General features: G+C 39.2%; 2 protein-coding genes across 5 annotated transcripts; both read left to right on the forward strand.

The window, feature by feature from the left end:
* The first annotated feature begins 1,728 nt into the window (after positions 1 to 1,728).
* Positions 1,729 to 10,326, forward strand: LOC121190385 (F-box/LRR-repeat protein 3-like). Of its 3 annotated transcripts, none has more exons than XR_005894994.1 (7): positions 1,729 to 1,995; positions 4,583 to 4,796; positions 5,051 to 5,215; positions 5,359 to 5,481; positions 5,975 to 6,146; positions 6,570 to 7,261; positions 7,303 to 10,326. XR_005894994.1 is itself a non-coding variant. In XM_041051202.1 (7 exons), exons 2-6 carry the CDS (start codon positions 4,584 to 4,586, stop codon positions 7,208 to 7,210), a joined length of 1,314 nt encoding a protein of 437 aa, XP_040907136.1. In that variant the 5' UTR covers positions 1,729 to 1,995; position 4,583; the 3' UTR covers positions 7,211 to 7,248; positions 7,283 to 10,326. The 3 variants fall into 3 exon arrangements, 2 of the variants coding, with proteins under 2 accessions (XP_040907136.1, XP_040907049.1); XM_041051202.1 differs by having other exon boundaries at positions 6,570 to 7,248; positions 7,283 to 10,326; XM_041051115.1 differs by having other exon boundaries at positions 6,570 to 10,326.
* A 2,506-nt stretch (positions 10,327 to 12,832) lies between these two features.
* Positions 12,833 to 20,581, forward strand: LOC121190525 (LIM and senescent cell antigen-like-containing domain protein 1). Of its 2 annotated transcripts, none has more exons than XM_041051456.1 (10): positions 12,833 to 13,004; positions 14,500 to 14,656; positions 14,831 to 14,897; positions 15,843 to 15,963; positions 16,142 to 16,291; positions 16,444 to 16,594; positions 17,603 to 17,695; positions 17,872 to 17,920; positions 18,048 to 18,123; positions 18,375 to 19,010. In XM_041051456.1, the coding sequence occupies exons 1-10, from the start codon at positions 12,976 to 12,978 to the stop codon at positions 18,511 to 18,513; spliced, it is 1,032 nt and encodes a 343-aa protein (XP_040907390.1). In that variant the 5' UTR covers positions 12,833 to 12,975; the 3' UTR covers positions 18,514 to 19,010. The 2 variants fall into 2 exon arrangements, with proteins under 2 accessions (XP_040907390.1, XP_040907304.1); XM_041051370.1 differs by lacking the exon at positions 18,375 to 19,010 and adding an exon at positions 19,090 to 20,581 and having other exon boundaries at positions 12,835 to 13,004.
* Positions 20,582 to 22,117: the final 1,536 nt, after the last annotated feature.

Here is a 22,117-nt window from a genome sequence, read left to right on the forward strand (position 1 = left end):
TATCAATTTGGCATCTGCAGAAAACAAACGCTTGCACCAGCAGTTAATCAATGAACGGCAAACCTCCATGAAGCTGGAAGCAGAAAATCAGCAGCAGCGTTCAATCCTGTTCTCTGACAAACTATCTGTCATCTGGAGATTCTGCAACAAGAGCTCACTGCAGTGTTCTCGCTGTCTGCCAGGCTGGGTCGAGCATGCCTCACGCTGCTTCTTCCTGTCGCAAGTAACAGAGAAGTGGGAAGTTGCACGCCGGGTGTGCCTTGACATGGGTGGGGACCTGGCTGTTGTTTTAAATGCTGAAGACCAGGAATTTTTGACCAACTTGACTTTTAAGTTTGCACAGGAGCACCCTCAAGAAAACTTCCATTCAGCGTGGATCGGGTTGCAGGACATGGTGAAAGAGGGCACCCATTTTTGGGTCAACGGCGAAAGAATTAAGTCAGGTGTCATTTACTGGAAGCATCTTGAACCAAACAATGCCATTGCCTCCTGGGACATAGACGAGGCAGGACAGGACTGTGTTGCCATTGTGCCACCAAGAAAAATTGGAGATAAGGATTGGTTAAACTCCTGGGATGACATTGTTTGTGGTGGCAAACGGCACTACCTGTGTGAGACCATGGCTCTCAATTTGTCCTGACTGACAGAGCTGTAGGGATGTAGCAGTCTATTTTCAATCCAGATCTCCTGATGTATACTGCATTCTGCCTTCTCCCAAAACCAGCTAGTTTTTTTCTTTTCTTTTTTTTTTCCTTCATTTGAACAATGGTACTAAAATGCAAGGATGTCTTTGGTATTAGACCATAAAGCATCTGACTTCAAGTATCCAGTTTTATTTTCATATTCCTGACCATTCATAGTTTGGCAGCAGTGGCTGAGTGGTTGTAATGCACCCTTTTCACCACACAAACCACATGCCACATTTTGCTGTCCAAAGGGACACTATTTCATTAATCTGAAGAATCTTTATGAAATCTTTATTGCCTTCAGAACTCAGTGAAAATATAGTAACTTTAAAGGGGATTCTTGGCTTGATGTGGCTTCTGGGAGAAAACTCAAGATTTATAGGGGCATCATAAGGAGTTCTGGGCATGTTATCACTCTGGATCCCCTTGGATCCACCTCAGGACTACAACAATGACAGTGTACAACACCCCTCTCTGCATTTACACAGGACAAACAGTTATCTGTTTCAAACTTGTTTATCTATAGAGGAAAAGCAAATACGCTGGTCATCTGCATATAGGAGAAAATTAGCTAAAGCATATTTTAGGTAACTCTGCTGTAATTTACAACAACACTTTGTGTTTAGATAAGTCTTTATCAGTGTTTCTATGCTGCCATGAATTGCATGTGGTCTGGTTATTTTTGTTTAATTCATTATTGGAGTAAGATATTTGGATTTGTGGAGTGTTGAGACTCTTTTTAGCATGTAGTCTTTGTTGCATACAAAGTCTTACAGCAGCTCTAGTTTTGAGTTTAATGTTTTTGCAAAATTTGCTTTTTAATGCAGCCATTAAACTGACCACCCCCTAACTATATGTGTATATTCCTTTGTTTGTTTGTTTGTTGAATAGGTTTCTGTCTTTATTGATGGTTATGGTTGAAACCTGAACCAAATCCAATGTTATGGGGAATACCTGCTGCAGAGTGAAACGACGCCCCCTGTCGACAGTTCACTGTAACTGCAGACCAGCCCACTCACTCTGCTCGACACAACAACACAAACGCCATCTTTAGCTGACAGGCAAACTACCGAAGCAGCAGAGTTGTGAAGCGAAACTAGGTCAGGCGCTCGCAACACGAAAAGACTTTTGCAAACCTCGCTTCATAAGCTTTTAGACAGAGTCTGCTAACTTCCCTACACACCGTGCTGTTCTATGGTCCAATGTGTTTGATCGGTCGGCCAGCTCGAACGCAGTTTTCTTGTGTCGGTCCCGGTTGACGCTGAGTGATCGCCTTTTCTGACAAACATCCGACTAAGGCGAAAGCCAGGTAAGGAGAGGGATGGGCAGATAACTCCTGAGATCCCACATCATGTGCCTAAATAGACGGTTTTTTACTTGTAACTTCTTTGTCTGCGAAGTAGTTAGCAAGAATCGACGCTCGTCTCGGCTAAGCTAACTCTTGTCATGGTTGGTTTGATGGATTTGTGTTGTAAACTAACTATTAAACGTCGCAAACATTGCGCCATTTATGTGCAGAAACCTCCTACAATTACAGACAGTTTTTGTGAGCAGAAGCTAACTTTATTTTGTTCAGGCGGTGGTGCTGGATGAGGCAGAGGGAGGCGTGTCCTCCTTATGCAGTGATTTCAAACACTGATACACACCTGGGTGAGCTCACTTTGGACAGGACAGATTTGCCTTTTGTGCAGCTTTGCAGGTCATGCACAAGTCTGTCAGGTAGCACTGGGTAATACATGTGCAAGAAACACCACAGTAAAAAGTCAAAACATATCACACTATAATTTTCTCCATGCATGATAATGGGAAATCAAATATTTTAAGCAGATACTCTCTAATAAATGTGCACTGATTTATCAGCTTTCCATCAGTATCGAGGAATACTGATCAAATGTAAGATCAGAACATTGTCAAATTAATAGCAGGACAGTTTATTCAATCTACTGCTAAGAACTGATGTTGCTTTTTGAAAGTTGGTAGAATGAATACAGGCTTTGTATATGTAATGTTATATTGTGATATGGCACATTTCTGGAAAATCAATTGAGAAACAATTAATGGATTTTTAAAATTTTATTTATGGTTTATTTAACCAGGTAAATCCCATTGAGGTTAGGTGAGACCAGGACAGCAGCATTACAAAACAGAGGCAAAAAAAGAATAATCTGTATCTATACATAAAAATACAATCGGAGCCATGAGCATTTGGACAGTCACACAGTTTTTGTCTCTATGCACTACCATAGTCGTTTTGAAACAAAGCCATCAAGATGTGACCGAAGTGTAGACTTTCAGCTTTGATTCAAGGGGTTTAACAAATATTACATTAACTATGTAGGAATTACAGCCATTTTTAGACATATTCCCAACATTTTCAGATGATCAGAAGTAATTGGACAGTTGGACTAACATTTTCATGGCCAGATGTGGCCTGTTCCCGTTACTACATGACTTACATGAATTAAACAGATAAAAGACCTGGAGTTGATTCCAAGTGTTGAATTTGCATTTGGTATCTGTTCATGGAAACTCTCAGTATCTGGTCCAAAGAGGTGTTGATTCAAGTGAAGGAAGCTGGATCATTAGGCGGAAAAATGAAAGAAATCTATTAGACAGAGAGCAGAAACTTTAGGAGTGGCCAGATCAACAATTTGGTATATTCTTAAAGAGAAGGGATGCACTGTTGACAGCACCAAAAGGCCTGGAAAACCATGGAAAACAGCTCAAGTGGGTGTTTGCAGAGTCCTTTTCTTGGTGAAGAAAAACTCTTTCACTGCAATGTGCAAACCTCTGGTAACACTCAAGAACAGAAAATCCAGGTTAGACTTTGCCAGAAAACATCTAAAAAAAAGCCTGCCCAGTTCTGGAACAAGAGTCTTTGGACAGATGAAAATTAACTTGCACCAGAATGATGGGAAGAGAAGCATATGGAAAAGGAAAGGAACAGCCCATGATCCAAAGCACCACATCATCTGTCAAACATGGTGTAGGGAGTGTAATGGCATTGGGCATGTATGGCTGCCAATGGAAATGGGTCACTTGTGTTTATTGACGATGTGACTAGTGATAGAAGTAGCAGGATGGATTCTGAAGTGTATACAGTTATACTATCAACGCAGATTCAGCCAAATGCTGCAAAAATGATAGGACAGTACTTCACAGATGGATAATGACCCAAAACATACTGCGAAAGGAACCCAAGAGCTTCTCAAGGCAAGGCAAGGAAACTCAGCATTTGGCGATGTCCATGGGTTCCAGACTTCAGGTTGTCATTGACTATAAAGTATTTTCACTCAAGTATTAAAAATAATCCTTAGAATTATGTTAGTTTGTCATTTGAGCTGCAAATGGATGGCAAAATCTCAGATGCTTGACAAATTTATATCATCTCATGGTATATATTGTCATATTGTCCAAGTATTGTCTTGTACTGAATTAATGTTATATCTACTGCTGATATTATGAAATATATTTCATATTTTTGATATTTGAAGTGCTTAATATGAATGCATTATACCTTCCGATGATGTAGAGCGTAGGTAATTGTCAATCTTAATGATTAATTTATTAGTCTTAAGAAAACGAATGGGTGACAGTTTAAAAAAACAGTTAATTCATAATTTTCAAAAGTCATTCATCAAATAAAAAAAAAAGTAGTTGCAGCTCTACAACCTTGTGTCATTCCAAAGATGCACATTCAGTGTGTGTCAGCATGAATCAGCCTACCAGACATGGACTACAGCCTTAATGGGATAACGTTTACTCTCCCAAGCATGTCAGGTCTTGTGATGAAGAAGCCCTGGGTGAACAGTTCTGCTAATCAAGGGCTTCTTTCCCCGTGAAGTTCACTTGTCCCAACCATCTGGATTTTGTGAACTCCTCCCCTGTTTACTCAGGATGAAACGAGTTCTCCAAGGGGATGAGCAGGAGGACGGAGGTGGCACCAGCGGTGGTTCTCAGGAGACTCTTAAACGGCCCTGCAAGCAGAGGAGGGAGAATGATGAGGAGGAGGAGGAGGAGGAGGGCGCCCACTGGGAGTGTCTGCCTCAGGAGATCCTGCTCCACATCTTGCAGTACCTGCCTCTTCTAGACAGGGCTTACGCGTCTCAGGTGCCCATTAGTCACTACACAGTGGATAATATTTTACAGAAAGCAGTATTTGTTGTATCAACTTGCATGTCCTTCTGATGGTCAGATGTTTGCTTCTAAAGAACTCGCTGATCATTACTGTTAGGGTATGTGTTGTGCAGATTTAATTTAATGTTAATGTTTCATTCAGCACTCCCTTAGCCTAACCAAAGAGGGAATATTTTCTGAGGACAGATGACTTGAATCAGATTTTGATCTTATCAATGTTACCACAGGTGTGTCGAACATGGAACCAGGCTTTTCACATGCCCGAGCTGTGGCGCTGCTTTGAGTTCGAGTTAAACCAGCCAGCCAGCTCCTACCTGAAGGCCACACACCCAGACCTCATCAAACAGATAATCAAAAGGCACTCCAACCATCTGCAGTATGTCAGCTTCAAGGTATGAACTGATAGTGAGAAGGACAGCAGGAGTGTGTGGTTAGGGTGGGAAAAGTGATAAAGGTGTGTAGTGAAGGGAATTCTTATATTCTGTTCAAATTAAAGTGTCATTGGGTTTTCATTTCTTTTGTTCATACTGTTTAGGTGGACAGCAGCAGAGAGTCTGCCGAGGCAGCGTGCGACATCCTCTCTCAGCTCGTGAATTGTTCTTTGAAAACATTGGGGCTCATCTCTACGGCCAGGCCCAGTTTCATGGAGCTGCCCAAAGTAAGCCGCATCAAGATAATCAATTATCTGAATCTTTATCTACAGGCAAAGCTTAGAATTGGAACATACTGACATCTTGAAACAATTCACCAGTTTAAAGTCATGATCTCTGATGCAGCTGGTTTGATTAATGCCAGGTTGCCTGTGAGCAGGCATATAATTTAATTAGCAAAGTGGTATGGCTGCATATTTACATGTTTGTTTATTAATTCATGCATATGATATGAAGGTAGGAGTGGGTGTCTCAAGCTCAAGGTATATATGCATTTAGGCAAGGGTGATATGATAGACATTTCTGCCAGCTGCAGAGGGGGGTAATGGAAATGTGTAGTGGAATTTAATGGCGGTTGCTAGCTACGTCTGCAAGTGAGACGGCTTGATGTCTTTGCAAAATAAAACTAGCATTTAGGGCCTCTTGAGAGACTGTCTGTGCTTGCTGAAGACAAAGGGATGACTAAATGTTCCTGTCCGTTTCTTTCACCCTGTTTACCAGTCTCACTTCATCTCAGCTCTGACAGTGGTTTTTGTCAACTCCAAATCCCTGTCCTCCCTGAAGATTGACGACACACCCGTGGATGACCCCTCCCTCAAAGTCCTAGTGGCCAATAACAGTGACACACTCAAACTGCTAAAAATGAGCAGTTGCCCTCATGTCTCACCTGCAGGTACTGGACAACAGACGGAATGATATGTATTAGGAATATTAATGAGTAATAATGACTGATTGTTTACAATTTAATTGATCAAGAACAATTAGAATTGACATCGCACAGAGTTGATGCAATTCTTTTGTACATCTGTGCAACATCTGTTCCTCCAGTGATGTTTTTAGCAGCTGGACTTGGAGCTGGAAAAGTGGAAGTGAAAGGAAAATAAAAGCATGTCTGTTAGCAGTCAAGGAGTTAATTGGGCAGAAGTGACTTGGAAGATATGAATGTAGTTGTAATGATGCATCAAGAAAATCACTTTTCCTAAGTCTAAAACCTACAGGGAGGTGTTGGCTAACATTGCTTCATCTTTTCCTGCTCAGCCTTAAACAGATTGTGTAGATCTATAGCCTTCTAATTGACTTTTCTCTGTATCACCAGGCATCCTGTGTGTGGCTGATCAATGTCATGGCCTGAGAGAATTGGCTCTCAACTACCATTTGTTGAGTGATGAACTTCTCATTGCCCTGTCCTCGGAGAAGCACGTTCACCTCGAGCACCTACGCATCGACGTGGTTAGTGAGAATCCTGGCCAACAGTTCCACACCATCAAGAAGAGCAGCTGGGACGCCATGGTGCGCCACTCTCCTAAATTCAATCTGGTCATGTACTTCTTTCTCTATGAGGACGAGTTTGGCCCTTTCTTCCGCGATGAAATCCCTGTCACGCATTTGTACTTCGGCCGCTCCGTCAGTAAAGACGTGCTGGGCCGTGTTGGGCTCACCTGCCCGCGTCTTGTCGAGCTGGTGGTGTGCGCCAACGGGCTGCGGCCGCTGGATGAAGAACTGATCCGCATCGCCCAGCGCTGCACGCAGCTGTCGGCCATTGGCTTGGGAGAGTGTGAAGTGTCCTGCAGCGCCTTCGTGGAGTTTGTCAAGATGTGTGGAGACAGACTGACACAGCTATCCATCATGGAGGAAGTACTTGTCCCAGATCACCGCTATGGGCTGGATGATATCCACTGGGAGGTGTCAAAGCATTTGGGTCGTGTTTGGTTCCCAGACATGATGCCTACCTGGTAGAGCTCTGGAAGAAGATGTCAGTTTGTATGAGTTTATGAGTGTGTGTGTGTGTGTGTGTGTGTGTGTGTGTGTGTGTGTGTGTGTGTGTGTGTGTGTGTGTGATGTGCGAGTGTGTCCTCATCTTTCTCCTTTCCTCGCCGTGAGTACCGTTTTTCCTCCCCGAATACATGAAGAAATGACATTTCTTTGGGTTTTGATCTGATATGTTCATATGTTAATTGATTTCAACTCTACCGCACTGTTCCATGTGTACAATTTTTATATTTATATGTATATTTATGTCTAAATTTGTTTGTCACTCATAACATTTAGCACCTTGTTCTCTGAGCCATTTTTCATGGGCTGTGAAACCTGGTAGATTGATTATGTGTAGTGTTGTGGGAGTATTCAAGGGTGACACATGTCTGTGGGAAATAACAGGAACATCTGGGAATCACTGGGAATGAATGAGAAATTTTGGTTGTATATTGGAAGTTGTAATTTCTGCATTATGTGCAGACAGATTCCTTAAAGGTTTTTCCATATGATTAGTGGGCCTAAGTACAAATCCTTCTAATAGAAATTAGAAACTTTACAGTAATGAGTTTAATTTCAGTTAAATAACTAGATATATTCAACAGATTGTCATCATTACACTGCACTACAAAATGTATTTTAGGTCGTGTGGTAGTTTGAAAAACAGTCTTCATGGGGGATGGAAAAATGCACAGAACTTTTAGATGGGGATGATCACCATTATAAGCTAATACTTTTTGTCGATATTCAGTTGAAATTACCAAAATTCCCAACATTAACTGTCATGGAAGATTTTTTAATTTTCATTTTTGTTTCTGACACATTACAACCCAAGTAAGAACACTTTGTGGCTGTACAAGACTACAGAAACGTTTCATTTTAAAGGGACAGCCACCACATGTGTGAAGCTTGTTAATAGAGGTGGTCAGTTACGCAACTACAGTCAGGTAGGCAATCGCACATAACAATTCCATGTTGAATCCATATGGCTTTGTTTGGTTTTGGTTTCCATGTGTCTGTCATCGTCTGTGTGTCTATATAATGTATTTGAATGTGTTTCTGAGTCACTGCATCTCATTTAGAAACAGAACAGAACTGTCTCTTTCTCTGTCCTTTAATTTGACATGGACAGGGCTAAAGTCAGTTCCATCTCAAGGTGGTGCTCTTAAGTGACTTTGGCCATAATCATGTAAGTCTGTGTGTGTGTGTGTGTGTATATATATATATATAAACACACACACACACACACACACACACACATACATACATACATACATACATTTACATGTATATGTATATGTAAAAGTGATGTTTGAACATATTTTTGTGTGTAATGTACAGTAGCTATATTTCTGCATTGCCTGACATCCCTATTGCAGTTATAATTGTAAATATCAGAGCGTTTTTTTTTTGCAAAACAAATGGGAGAGAGAGTTTTGAATTGTCGACGTCATATATCTGTACATTTACTGAATCCTACTGATGCACTTTTACTCTAATGAAGGACGCAAAATAAGCTACAATGTCATTAGGGCATGAGATTAACAGATTTTGCAGCCAAATGGTGGTATGTTTTGGTAGTATTTAGTGAATCTGCCAGCGAATCACCCTTGGTAGCTAACCTGCTTTTTGTGGAGTTGTTTTCTTACAAACAGTGTAGGTTCCAAGAAATTGAACTGGCAGGTGGAATTGTTTAATTATTGACATTTGACTCACAAAATTAATTCTGGAAAGCTTCTGGGACAGGGACAAACCAAACCTGCTCGACAGCACAATCAAGCACCATGCTGATAGCAGTCTACCTAAGAAAGATATATTCTGGCTTAACATTTGTAAAACAAGCAAACAAAAGGGTGACCCCTGGGGGAACTCTCAAATGGTCTTTTAAGTGGTCTTTTAATGCATGAACAAAATCTGATTTATTTAATGCTTACTGATGCTGTTTAACATTAGAAATGTTTGTAAAGCACAGCAGAGAAAAGGTCTGTATTTTAAATTATGCTGATAGACACAGAAAATACAAAAACTGTTTTTCTGTATGTGAATTTAGCTCAGATGTACATGGTGACATAATTAAGGAGAGAGGATTTAAGTTCTAACACAGGGCTGCACAATTATGACCAATGCTCAAACAATCGTACAGAAACAATTGCCAGGTCTACAATAACAATGTTTTTTTTTCTATTTAAATTGATGGTGGTACTTTATATTTGTCCTATATCATATTTAGCTTTTGCAAAAAAAAAAACAAACAAAAAAAAAAACAGGAAGTGCCACATCATCCGGAAACTCCAGTGTTTATTTTGGATGTGGCAGCTGTTTTAATGTAATTGATAAAAATAGAACATGATGATGTTAATGAGGTAATTGTGCAGCCCTGCAGACAGGACAGCGCGGCAGCTGAATGTTGATGAAAGTGAATGTTTTGCGGAATGTGCAAGAAGGAAATATTTATGTCTCACTATTGTTTTGTTGCAGTGGAATGAAAGAATACTAGTTGGAACATGTCTTAAGGTGGACTAATTAAGGATGTTGCCTGTGGACTTACTGAAAGATGTCAACCCTTGGACTGTGCAATGAAAGTACCTGTAAATCATTATGTTCAGTTAAAGTGGATAATTATTTTACAGGGTTGATATAGTGTTTTGTGTATTTTATTTGAAAATGTTAATTGAAAAAAGAAATCACAACTTCACATTAATATTTCTTCATTTGTTGCCCTCCAGTAGGGACCCATGATCATGTCTTAATTTTATGTTTTCTGTTTCTGAAGGTCAACAAGGCCTGGGAATGGACTTTATCCTTTACTGACTCAGTACATTTTATTGTATATCTATAAAAACATGCCATCTGCTGGTTAATATTAACTGCATTTGTATTCAGTGCTTATAGATTATTATTGTAATATTCAAGTACAGGCCAAGTAAGGGCTGCAGTTTTTTTAATAGAGTGTACAGTGATTGTGTGTTTTTTTTTTGTTTTTTTTTTTTAGCTAAACAAGGCTGTACTTAGATTTATTGGAAGGTAACCTCTTGTACTTTCCCCAAAGATATGTAATATTTAAGTAAAGTTCATAGCCACATTAAAAATGCCTGTTTGAATACATAGTCCCTGTCTTAACTACAAAGACAACTCTAATGCTTTATTTAGCTTGTTGTAATGTTCTTTTTTTAAAGCTTGTGTGGCATAGTTATCTTGTTTGAAGACAATACGGTTCTGAAAAGAGCTGAGCTGAGTCTCACCTGTCTGGTCGAAGATGTTTCCCAAGTTTAGTAACAAAGCATTTAGTAAAACTCTCACACAAACTGTTTCGGGGAGTGGAAAACATTAAATTAGTCATCAGAAATTAATTATGTTTAGACACTCTCAGTAATGGTTTACAGCAAACTTTAATTAATTTAGATCAGTGTGTTTGTACAGGAGAAAAATACCCAGTGCTAGAACAAGAGACTTTCAATCAACAAGACAATTAGTTTATAGCTGTAAGAGTGACTGTGTGAGGTTGTACTTACACACAGCAGTGTTTTGAGCTAAATACCAACACTAGCATGCTAACGTGCTCATAGTGATGATTTTGAAAGTCTGATCTTTAACAGGTATAATGTTCATCTTGTTTATATAAAACCATAAACAAAAGCACAAGGCAAACTGAAAATTTACCTAGTGCTTTTGTATTTGTATATTTTGTATACCTCTTGATGGCGCCAGATGAAAAGTCATGAGATCACCAAAGTGATTGTGATTCATCCTGAAGGAGAACAGAAATGTCTGTACCAACTTTAATGGCAAGCCGTCCAACAGAAGTTAAAAATGAATGAATAAATAAATGAACAACAGAACTCCCTTTAATTGGACCTGGTGAGAAAAATGTTAGTATCTGAAACAGTATATTTGCATTAGAATCCTGATTTGAGTCCTATCTTGGTTTTTGATCATACTCCCTATGTAGAGAAACCTGGTTATTTATATCCCTGTTTTCATTATCATAAATGGTTTCAGATCATCAGCCTGCAGGTATGTTGTGATTCCTCAATATCTCAGACACTACTGTATGTAGCTGAGGATGAACATAGTTTAGTCTTCTTTCTGTCTGGACTCTGATGTATTTACCAATCTGCTGGATTTAGCTTCTCCATGTGATCACCAGTAATGGAAAACAGGATGGAGGATGTAAAGCCTACTCACAATCTATGACTTTTTTCAAAATATCTTGTATAATATACAGATCCAATTTGTTTACAGTAAACAATAGGCTAAATATAACTCATGTTACTTCGTAGAAAAATACACTCAATACACTGGCTCAACTCATTCTAATTTTACCATGCAAGCTGGTTGAAATTGCTAGATTAAGCCTCAAACCTGCCTGTGAGGAAACGAGAGAGTGCAATGCAAGACAAGTAAATGTTATTTATTCACCACTTACCTCCAAGCAGAGTGCTTTCCAAGAAAGTATATAAACAACTGTAAACATAAAAACAGGCACTAGCAAGAGAGGACACATTCAAATAACAGCTCCATTATGTGAAATCAGATAAAAGACACAACTTGAGTTCTGTTTCCTGTTCCACCCACAGCTCATTAAAATTTTAAGTGTTAGGATTTAAAAGGACAAGAAGTGGTATTTCTTAAACAGAAAGAAATACTGGTATGGACTAAAAACTGATGAAATTCGATTGCTGGTGTTATTCAAGTTCACATTATCCCTCAGTTGTTCCAAACACGGTTTTGTAAGTTTTAAGGAGACTGTCAGCTATCCAGATCTTACAGCTTTGAATGCAAATACACTCACAAGAACGTTTTTGTCTTTATTTTTTGTCATAATGGTCATTTGCTTGTTTTAAAAACTTGGCTTTACAGTACATTTGTGTAGTACTTTGGAGTCAGCTGTCAAACAGCACTGAAATTATGAGCCGTGTTACTGCAATATCACACTCGAAAAGGAAGTAATACATCAATGACATTTAGAGGGAGATAGCGTGAATATGGTAGCATTGTCAGTGAAGGCTGGTGGTTGAGATGCTACATGTCTCTCTCTTGTACTATATATTTAGCTGTAACAAAGTTTCTGTTACATCCCCTACACACCCCCACACAGGTGATTTCACTTGTGATTAATTAGACATCATCTTAGGACTGTGATGACATGCAGTATGTTGTACAGTCCACGCTCGACTGACATGTCCCTGTATTGCATATTGTATTTACAGGATTGTTGCATCAACATGATGCAATATGCCAGGTAATAACTTACCTAGATTATGCTTCTCAGGACAGTGGATGTGCGGAAATTGTACTTGTTTGACATCTCCCTGACTCCCCTTGTGTGCACTTGTTAGTATGATAAGTTACACTATTCAATCCCTTTAAATATGTGAGATTTGGTGAATGAATTACAGGTAAAACATAACGTTTTAAAGTGTGTGTGTGTGTGTGTGTTTTCCATATATGCCCATATATTAAAGATGCATACGGTACACTGACACTAATGTGTCTAATCCAGTGATGAGACTCTTTAAAACCCAGTACAAAGAACACTGGTGGGGCAGATGTGTGAGGATGATACACCTCCACGGACACTCCCCGTGTGGGTGGACGGAAGCCGCCCCCTGCCAGCTCAGGCACGGCTCTGCAGGGAGGGGACGAGTCTGTCTTCCCCTGAAAACTTTGTTAGCTCAGCGAGGGGATTTAGCGCAACAGTTTGTGTCAGTTTATTCACTTCGGATCTGAACCTGCCGCGCTAAGTGGTGATGTTGGGGGTGGCAGGGATGACGGGCAGGTAAGATTGTTAACTGGTAAACCCGGATAGAAGCAAACATACACAACTTCAGCTAAATGGCTAGCGTTGGCGGCCAGCAAGCTAAAGCTAACGGTACATTAGCTTGCCAACGTAACCACTGGGGCAAAGTTAGCTAACCGCTAGTAGAGAATAGATGTCCCATTTTTAAGGTACTTGCAAAAATGTCACTAATGATACATATTTAGGTTCAGGGGAACAGTTTAAATAGTTGTTTCACAGTCGATATGTTATAGCTACTTAAACAACGTTAGTAGATATAACGTTAGTGTTCTTTTTCACATTGGATCTGAGCATTAGGTTAGCGTTAGGTTAGCATACTAGATTGCAAGAACTTCCATTTGAATTAATAATTTAAAACGTTATGCGAATGATTGTCTTTAACCGCCCTTGATTTTTAATGCCATTTATGAGCCTTCAGGTATAACCATGATTTATTTGAAGCAAGTCACTCATAGACTGTAACCAGTACAAACCAATGTAAAACTAACTCTACGTTTGGTTGGGTTCTCCAAGTCCAATCTGCAACTTAAACATCAGGAAGCCTGAAGTCAGAATTGACATTGAACTGAATTGAGTTGTAGGTCGTGGCATAGTATTTCACTGTATATTGATAAATATATGTCTGAGTCTGAGCAGATTATTTTAGTGGCTTAATTAGTTTGTCTATAATATGTCAGAAAATAGTGAACAGTCTACACTATCATTTCCCAAAGCCTAATATTCAATATTGTGTAATATTAATAATATAGAATATAATATAGCTTTTGTTCCTAAGACAGTTTCACCAGACGGTTCAAAAAGGCAATGATATAATGTTGGCACTGATATATTACAAACAAAGGCAGCAAATCACATGATACATGATAGAATAATGAATTAAAATTGTATAATAGCTGATTCATTTTCTGTTGTTTTACTATATTCCTGGGGTCAGAAAACTGGGAGTCCATTATACCTAGTCCAACAGCTGTGAGGGGACCAAAATGCTGGATGCCACAAGTTTAAATGGCTGTTTGAGGGTTAAGACTTGATTTTAGAGGTAGTGCTAGAAATGGGGCTAGAAAATTGTGGTTAGTCTTTCAGTTGTGATTGTTAAGGTTAATTTAAAGTAAGGAGGGCCAAGGGAATGTATTATATCAGCAACAGGTTCCCAACAAATATAGTAAAACCAGGATGTGTGTGTGGAAGAAAGGCTGGCCATAGTCTCTCAGCTTGGTTTCAGTACCTCTATTTCTCCCAAATAAGGTGGTGGCTGTCCAGTGAGTAAGTGTTACTGAGTTCCCCAGCTGATTCACATGTTATTTCCATTCTCTGTGCTGACAGCTGCTGAAACAAGCTCAGCAGTTAATATAGGAGTTATGTGAGAAATGATAAACACTGGTCCAGCCTTGCATCCCAGTTATATCTCAGCCTTACATGTCACAGGGAGTTGTCTTGAAGAAGTAAAATGTATTTTTCTTGTCTCATGCAACAGCATTGCTAATGCCCTGGCCAGTGCGGCCTGTGAGCGATGTAAGAGTGGCTTTGCTCCAACTGAGAAGATTGTCAATAGTAATGGAGAGCTGTACCATGAGCAGTGCTTCGTGTGTGCCCAGTGCTTCCAGCAGTTTCCAGACGGGCTCTTCTATGAGGTAATGCACTCAAATATACTAGTTACCATAATTAATTTCATAGATCTTTGATGAACCATAGTTAGTGCGCTGCATGTGTAGTGATGATTTCTCTGGTACTCTTCTATGTACAGTAGAGAATTTATTTGAATGATTCTCTTCAGTTAAGGTATCTCAACCTTCTACTCCTCTCAGTTTGAAGGAAGAAAATATTGTGAACACGACTTCCAGATGCTCTTTGCCCCTTGCTGTCACCAGTGTGGTGAGTGTTCAAGATCTCATGTTTGTGGGTTTGTGTGGAGAAAGACTGGCGATCACTTTGTGGAAGCTAATGGGGATACACATAATAAAGATTAAAGTCGCTTGTACTCAGATTTAATCGTGCTATGTGTAGATCTAATTGAGATAGACCGCTTTGGTACTGGAATTCATCTCAGGTGTGCGTCAAGTGATTATTTGTGATTAGACTTTGCTTCCCTGCCAACATTTGATTTTGTTAGCAGGGAGTGAAGCTAGGCAGATAAAAAAAAAAGAAAAGAAAATTGGATCTTGTGGGGATGAATTTGAAACCATTATCCCGGTGTTTGGCATTGGCAAATCACTTGTCTGTGAGAGATTTGTCATGATATAAGAACATTAACATTGTGGTTCACGAACCTTTTCTGTTGTCAGTGATCTGTTTCATTGTCTGCTCAATGTTTGTTTGATAGACCTTTGACAAAATTCTCCAGGCTTTTCAAGCGGTGTTTACCACAGCATTTAGCTTTCACAGTGACTCCCAGTTTGGGAACCACTGCTCTATGATGCATATATGGATATAAGCATCCCTGACCTCCCTATGCTGTTTGAGAGATCAGATTCAAATGTGTTCGCTCAAAGTCTATTAACACTTTAATTTAGAACTTCCCACTTGTGTTTAGATCACCCGAGGTGCATTTAGTGCCAGGTAAGATTAATTTAAATACTGCTGGAGTGTGTCTGGGGAGAGACAGACGTGCTCTGATTAAATTAAACGGGCAATTAACATGCATTCACCATTCAAGTGTCACTTTGAGAACACTATAGAAAGCGCTGTAGTGCATTGTAGTAACACTAGGACTCTGTAATGGAGTGCTCATTATGAACTACTGTACCAGTCCCAACAAGTATTGGAAAAGTCAAACTTAGACTTGCCTCAAGCTGACCTTTCACTTATGGTTTCCCTCAGGGGAGTTCATCATTGGTCGTGTCATTAAGGCCATGAACAATAGTTGGCACCCTGACTGCTTCTGCTGTGACATTTGCCAGGCTGTGCTTGCAGACGTGGGGTTTGTCAAAAATGCTGGCAGGCAAGTATCCCATCTTATTACAGTCTTAATATAACACTGTGACAGCCTGTAAAACAGGTGGTTACACACACATCAAGCTGGTGACTCACTCACTTCTGCTTTCTAACAAATATTGTAGTTTTGAGCAGCTGTGGCTTGACACCCCAACATTTTTTTTTCTTTCCTCTGTTTACCTCAGGCACCTTTGTCGTCCATGCCATAACCGTGAGAAAGCTCGTGGCCTGGGCAAGTATATCTGCCAGAAGTGCCATGCCATCATTGAAGAGCAGCCACTGATCTTTAAGAATGACCCCTATCACCCAGACCACTTCAACTGCAACAACTGTGGGTCAGTCTTAACACTCCACCCTTCTGTTAAGTACAGAAAACAGCACATCCTTAGCTTCGGAATGTATTTCAGATGAGATGAAAAATGATATATAACAGGAGGCTCAAAGCCTGTGTTCCTCTTTTTCTTATGCTTTGTTTCTTGGTCCACAGGAAGGAGCTGACGGCAGATGCCAGGGAACTGAAGGGAGAGCTCTTCTGTTTGCCCTGTCACGACAAGATGGGTGTACCAATCTGTGGTGCCTGCAGGAGGCCCATTGAAGGGCGTGTTGTCAATGCCATGGGCAAGCAGTGGCATGTGGAGGTTTGTGAACAAGAAATGAGACTGTTTATCAGCACAATAGATACAGTATTCCTACATTTTCAAAGTTGTGTATAACGTGTGTTAAATAGCAAAGACAGCTGAAGTGTAACTTATCTGGATGTCATCTTTGCATTTAGCCGCCAACTTGATGTTTCCAGATTCCCACAGAGAATTACACAAAATAGGCCTTAAAAACCAAAAACTGAAATGAAATAATTAAGAACAAGTAAAAAAATCATATGGCATTAATTCATGGAAAACTCAAATGAGTACAAGTGTTTCTGTAAAAATTCTTCTGCACATTTGAAGCTGGACTGCATGGAGTAGGCTTCAGACAGACTCCTGACATATTAATAATAGTGGACAAATGTCAGGCTGATCAGCTTTTTATAGTTGATCTTATATGTAATGCCTCCTTCACACAAAAGCTGAATAAAAATCTATAATGAATTTCACATTTAGTTATCATTACTTATGCACAAGAAAATTAAATTCATTAAATAAACAACTTTAGAACCGAAACACTGTAAATGAGCTAATTTAAGGCAGCAGGAGAAATGTGAGCCCTTTTGAAAAAGATGATTTCTCTCGAGGCAGAACGCAGCAGATCAAGTTGTGTGTTCATCTGTCTGGAGGCTGAATTTTATACTGTTCAAAAAGCTCAAGACTACCAACAGTGTATAGAAGTCTATTTAATGCTAACCACAGTCATTAACTGGAATTAATTTTGTAACCAACTACTTCATGAACTTTATCTGGCAGGCACTAGAAACGTAGCAGTGGTTTCTCCATAGCCCCGGTGGGCTAAATGTGGTTAAAAACAAAACAAAACAGAACAAAAACAACACAGGAAGGCCACTATAATAATGATATTTCTCCGTAGGTCATTTGAAATATTCTTTCTCACTCTCCTCGTGTGTTGGCACCTGCTCCTTTAGTTAGAGTCATATGCCTTCCTTTAGTAGTTTTCCCCTCCTTTCGCTCAGGAACATTTGTTTTTGTTTACAGCATTTTGTGTGTGCCAAGTGTGAGAAACCTTTCCTTGGTCATCGCCATTATGAGAGAAAGGGGTTGGCTTACTGTGAGACTCATTATAACCAGGTAAGAAAAATAGAAGCCAAGTAAAATGATGGCTTTTGTGGACATGACAGACATCATATTGTTAGTAATGTCTCAGAAAAATGGCACAGCGCTACTATCCCCTTATCGCTTCACCAAATAAATGAATTTGTGTTTGCTGGATGAACACCTAATCTCTTTCTTCCTCTGTTATTAAGCTCTTTGGTGATGTGTGCTATCACTGCAACCGCGTGATTGAAGGCGATGGTCAGTATCATTATTATAAAGCTCATATTCAGTACAGTGTTCTTAGTAATTTACACAGAATGTTGCACAAAGATACAACAGTTCAGTGTTTATAATTTTCTTGTTTTTTTTTCTGTTCCTCCCTCAGTTGTGTCTGCTCTCAACAAGGCCTGGTGTGTCAGTTGTTTCTCATGCTCCACCTGCAACACAAAACTTACCCTGAAGTAAGTGATGGTGCTCATCATCAGATTCTTTTACTATCTAATCACATATAATACTAACAACTGGTTGTTGTTATCCTCTCAGTATTCTGTAACACTCCTACTTTACACGTCAAGTCTTAACACTTGTCAATGTGTATTCCACTCTCTTCCTACAACTCTTCCCTCTTTGGCTCTCTTCCTCTTCCCTCCCCCCTTTTTTACTCCAATTTCTCCTTTTACATGCTTCACTTGCTGCGTCTGTGGTAACTCAGAGATAAGTTTGTTGAAATTGACCTGAGGCCAGTGTGCAAGCACTGCTATGAGCGCATGCCGGAGGAGCTGAAACGCCGCCTGGCTCGACGTGAGCGCGATGCCAAAGACCGCAAGAAAAAACCTGCTGTGTGTCTGTAGAGTTATTATTCTTTACAACTCACCACTCCATCTGTTGGTTGGTGCTATCTCTGCCTTCTTTTTTTTTCTGTGGTGTTTCTTGTTTACTCCTTTGACAGCACTGCATCATATCGTTATTCCTTTTTTATTCCCTAAAGTAAAACCAACACTCTGCAGTTGTTTTGTTGTAATGGTATTTGAGCTAAACCTCTGAAACGTATGTGTATATTAAACATGGGTTTGACTCAGTTGATGCATATGAGAATCTTAAGCTTCCATGAAGACATTTTTTTGTTTGAATGAGATAAGTACTTGCCACTTTGCAGTCAAGGGCAAAGCTGCAGGATAATTTCAGTGGTTTCCATTATAGGTTTAGATGAGAAGATGGTGTTTTACCTCCAAAGTGTGGCCCTAAATCTAATATAATTTAAAGTGAGAAGATGATGACTTCAACTAAATTTTAACCTGCAGTGAAAATAATATTTAGATAAAAATTATACAAGTGGGAGGGAAATCTGAAAAGGTTAATGTAGGCAAGAGACAAGTCATTAGATTAGATTATTAGTATTTACGTTGTCTGTCTTTCCTTCTTTGCAGAAACAAGTTTGTTGAGTTTGACATGAAGCCTGTCTGTAAAAAGTGTTACGAGAAGTTTCCTTTGGAGCTCAAGAAAAGGCTGAAGAAGCTGGCTGAGTCTTTGGGACGCAAGTGAGCTGGTTCCGGCCAAACAGCCTGCAAGTACTGTATCCCTGCTATGTCTGTGATGGTCAAATATCCAGGAAAACTGCTGCTTTACTAAGATCCTGGTGTTACATGAGTACATCAATATTAAAAATGTAAATCAGGGATCCATTTACAAAAAAAAATATATACCACTGTGGTCTTGTCATAAAGGTGCCTGATAGCAGATGTTTTTTTCTTGAACACAATTTTTTTTGATACATTCCTAAATTGTCCAAATTCGTTATTCCCTCCTAACCAAGAAATGTGGTGTCTGAATTTATTATGACTTTACTATGAACATAATTGCTAACTGCTATGTCTAAAACTTTCTTGAATTTGAAAAGATTGTATTGAATTACACTTGTACCTTCAATATACAAACTGTGTCTTAAAATGTAAGTAATGGTTAAAGTGTAACTTCCATATGGTTACACCTGAGTCTAACTATATTAATCAGACAAAGTATCTACTGAAAGCAGAAAAATGTCATTGTAATTGTAATAAGTAATTACAGGGCAACCACTGTGTTCTTAAGGACTGTAATGTCTCTTCTTGCTAATTAAAAAAAATAAATGTTTTAAGAAAAATTAAAATCAGCGTATACTGGGAGCAAGGCTTATGTACAAACCATTAAGTGGTAATGAATCCACACTTGGATGTATTTAATACATATCAAACTGTGATGTTAAATGTATGTTAAAAAAGGTTTCTATGTAGTGTTCAGAAGTGTTCTCCTCTGGTGCTTCTTGTCACTTTTCTATCAGTCTGGTGTGATTCCACAGGTAGATGTTTTATTCAAAGAATCACTCATGACTTTTTACATGACTGTTAATTTGTCCAATTGGCCCTTTAATCCTAATGGTTTGAAACAGTAAGCTGGGAGAAAATATTATAGACAACAGAATCGGCCTTACTTTTTAAGGTAATCTCTTGGTATTTAGCCTTTCAGTGTGTTTGGCAGTGTAATATTATTGCTTGTACTGTAAATGCCTGGGGGTTGTCAGTCTGATATTTTTAGCCAAATGAACATTTGCAACTTTCTGAGGGAAACAGTTCAAAGGAATCCTGATGAAATGAACCTTCTGCTGATTATTTAACACAACAACACTTTGATGTTAAAATATAATTAATGAGTCAGCACATTTGCTTGGGATGTTTGTAGACAGGCAAACGTATTTAGAAAAAATGAGAAGTGACATACAACGAAAAAATTCTATTTGCCTGGAAGAGCATTTTGTGTACACATTTCATTTGTCAGAGCTTACATTTTCTTGAGTTGCATGAAATGGAGTATTACAGTTTATTGCAGCAGCAATAGAGTATTAGGTTTTCTGCTCAGTGATCAATAAAGTTTTCTTAAACATCACAATTTCAGTTGATGAAATACCAAATATACCTCGTTAGCTCAGGCTCTCAAATAGATACAATACTAATGTGGCTCTGCATTGATGTTCACTTACTCAACATTCAGTTAATATTCTTTGACTTTATTAACGTTTACTGTCATGCCTGTACGTCAGCATGCAAACATGAGCATCAGCACACACAGGTTTCACAATAAAGTTACGTACAAAACAAAAAACAAAACAAGAATAAAAAATATATGTTAAACCTAAAATCATGTTGCAGTTTTGTGCACGCGGGTGCCTCCTGTTGTTTCTCACAGTACATTTTTCATGGAGCACTGATCAGTTTGGATAAATATCTTGTACATGTCACAGTTAGGTGTGATAGGGTGGTAAAGGTAGAGAGAATGTCTGAAAACAGAGACCTATTTTCCAAGAAAAAGGTCATGCAGCATACACTCACCAGCCACTTTATTAGGTACACCTGTTCAACTGCTCATTAAGGCAAATATCTAATCAGTCAGTCACATGGCAGTAACTAAATGCATTTAGGCATGTAGACGTGGTCAAGATGACCTGCTGAAGTTCAAACTAAGCATCAGAATGGGGAAGAAAGGTGATTTAAGTGACTAAGTGAATGTGGCATGGTTGTTAGTGCCACACAGGCACTAATGGTGTGGGGGATATTTTCTTGGCACACTTTGGCCCCCTTAGTGCCAATTGAGCATCGTTTGAACACCACTGCTACCTGAGTACTGTTGTTCACCATGTCCATCCTGTACCCATCTTCTGATGGCTGCTTCCAGCAGAACAACCTGCCATGCCACAAAGCTCAAATAATCTCAAACTGGTTTCTCGAACATGACAATGAGTTCACTGTACTCAAACGGCCTCCACATTCACCAGATCTCAGTCCAACAGTGCACTTTTGGGGTGTGGTGGGTTAGGGTCCAACCTGGTACTAGCAAGGTGCAACTAATAAAGTGACCAGTGAGTGTATATATCTTAATTAAAGTGGTTATAAAAGCAATGGTAAGACAATAGTTGTTTGTTTTCTTGAGGTGATGTGTTTCACAGCTTTTTATCCTCCTCATCCTTTTGTTTGACACATTTTCTTTCTACAACACTGACCAAATAAAATAAAATAAAATAAGATAAGATAAAATAAAATAAAACAACAAAACATGTTATCTCACTAAAAACCTTTTTCACAGCAGACATTTTGACTTGTCAAAATAGGAAAGGCACAAGTTTTGATAATGACATAAACAATAGCTCTGCTCTATTCAAGTGTCCCTATGAGCCACGACAGTGTGACAGTACACAAAGTTACACTACAGCTATCATGATGTACATGATAGTTATTTGACACAGTTACAGGAGATTAAATATTTTAATTTTTAATCAGTGTTTTGATAATATTTTACAAGAACATGCCCATGTTTAATAAACTGTGGTGCTCATGCCCACTTATTACTTAATGGATGCATTCCTGATTACATTATAAAGCATGAATTAATGCATGACTTATCGCAAGCTCCTGTTGCCAAACTGTG

Source organism: Toxotes jaculatrix, chromosome 1, assembly GCF_017976425.1.
Source record: "Toxotes jaculatrix isolate fToxJac2 chromosome 1, fToxJac2.pri, whole genome shotgun sequence".
In the NCBI taxonomy this organism is placed as follows: Eukaryota; Metazoa; Chordata; class Actinopteri; family Toxotidae; genus Toxotes; species Toxotes jaculatrix.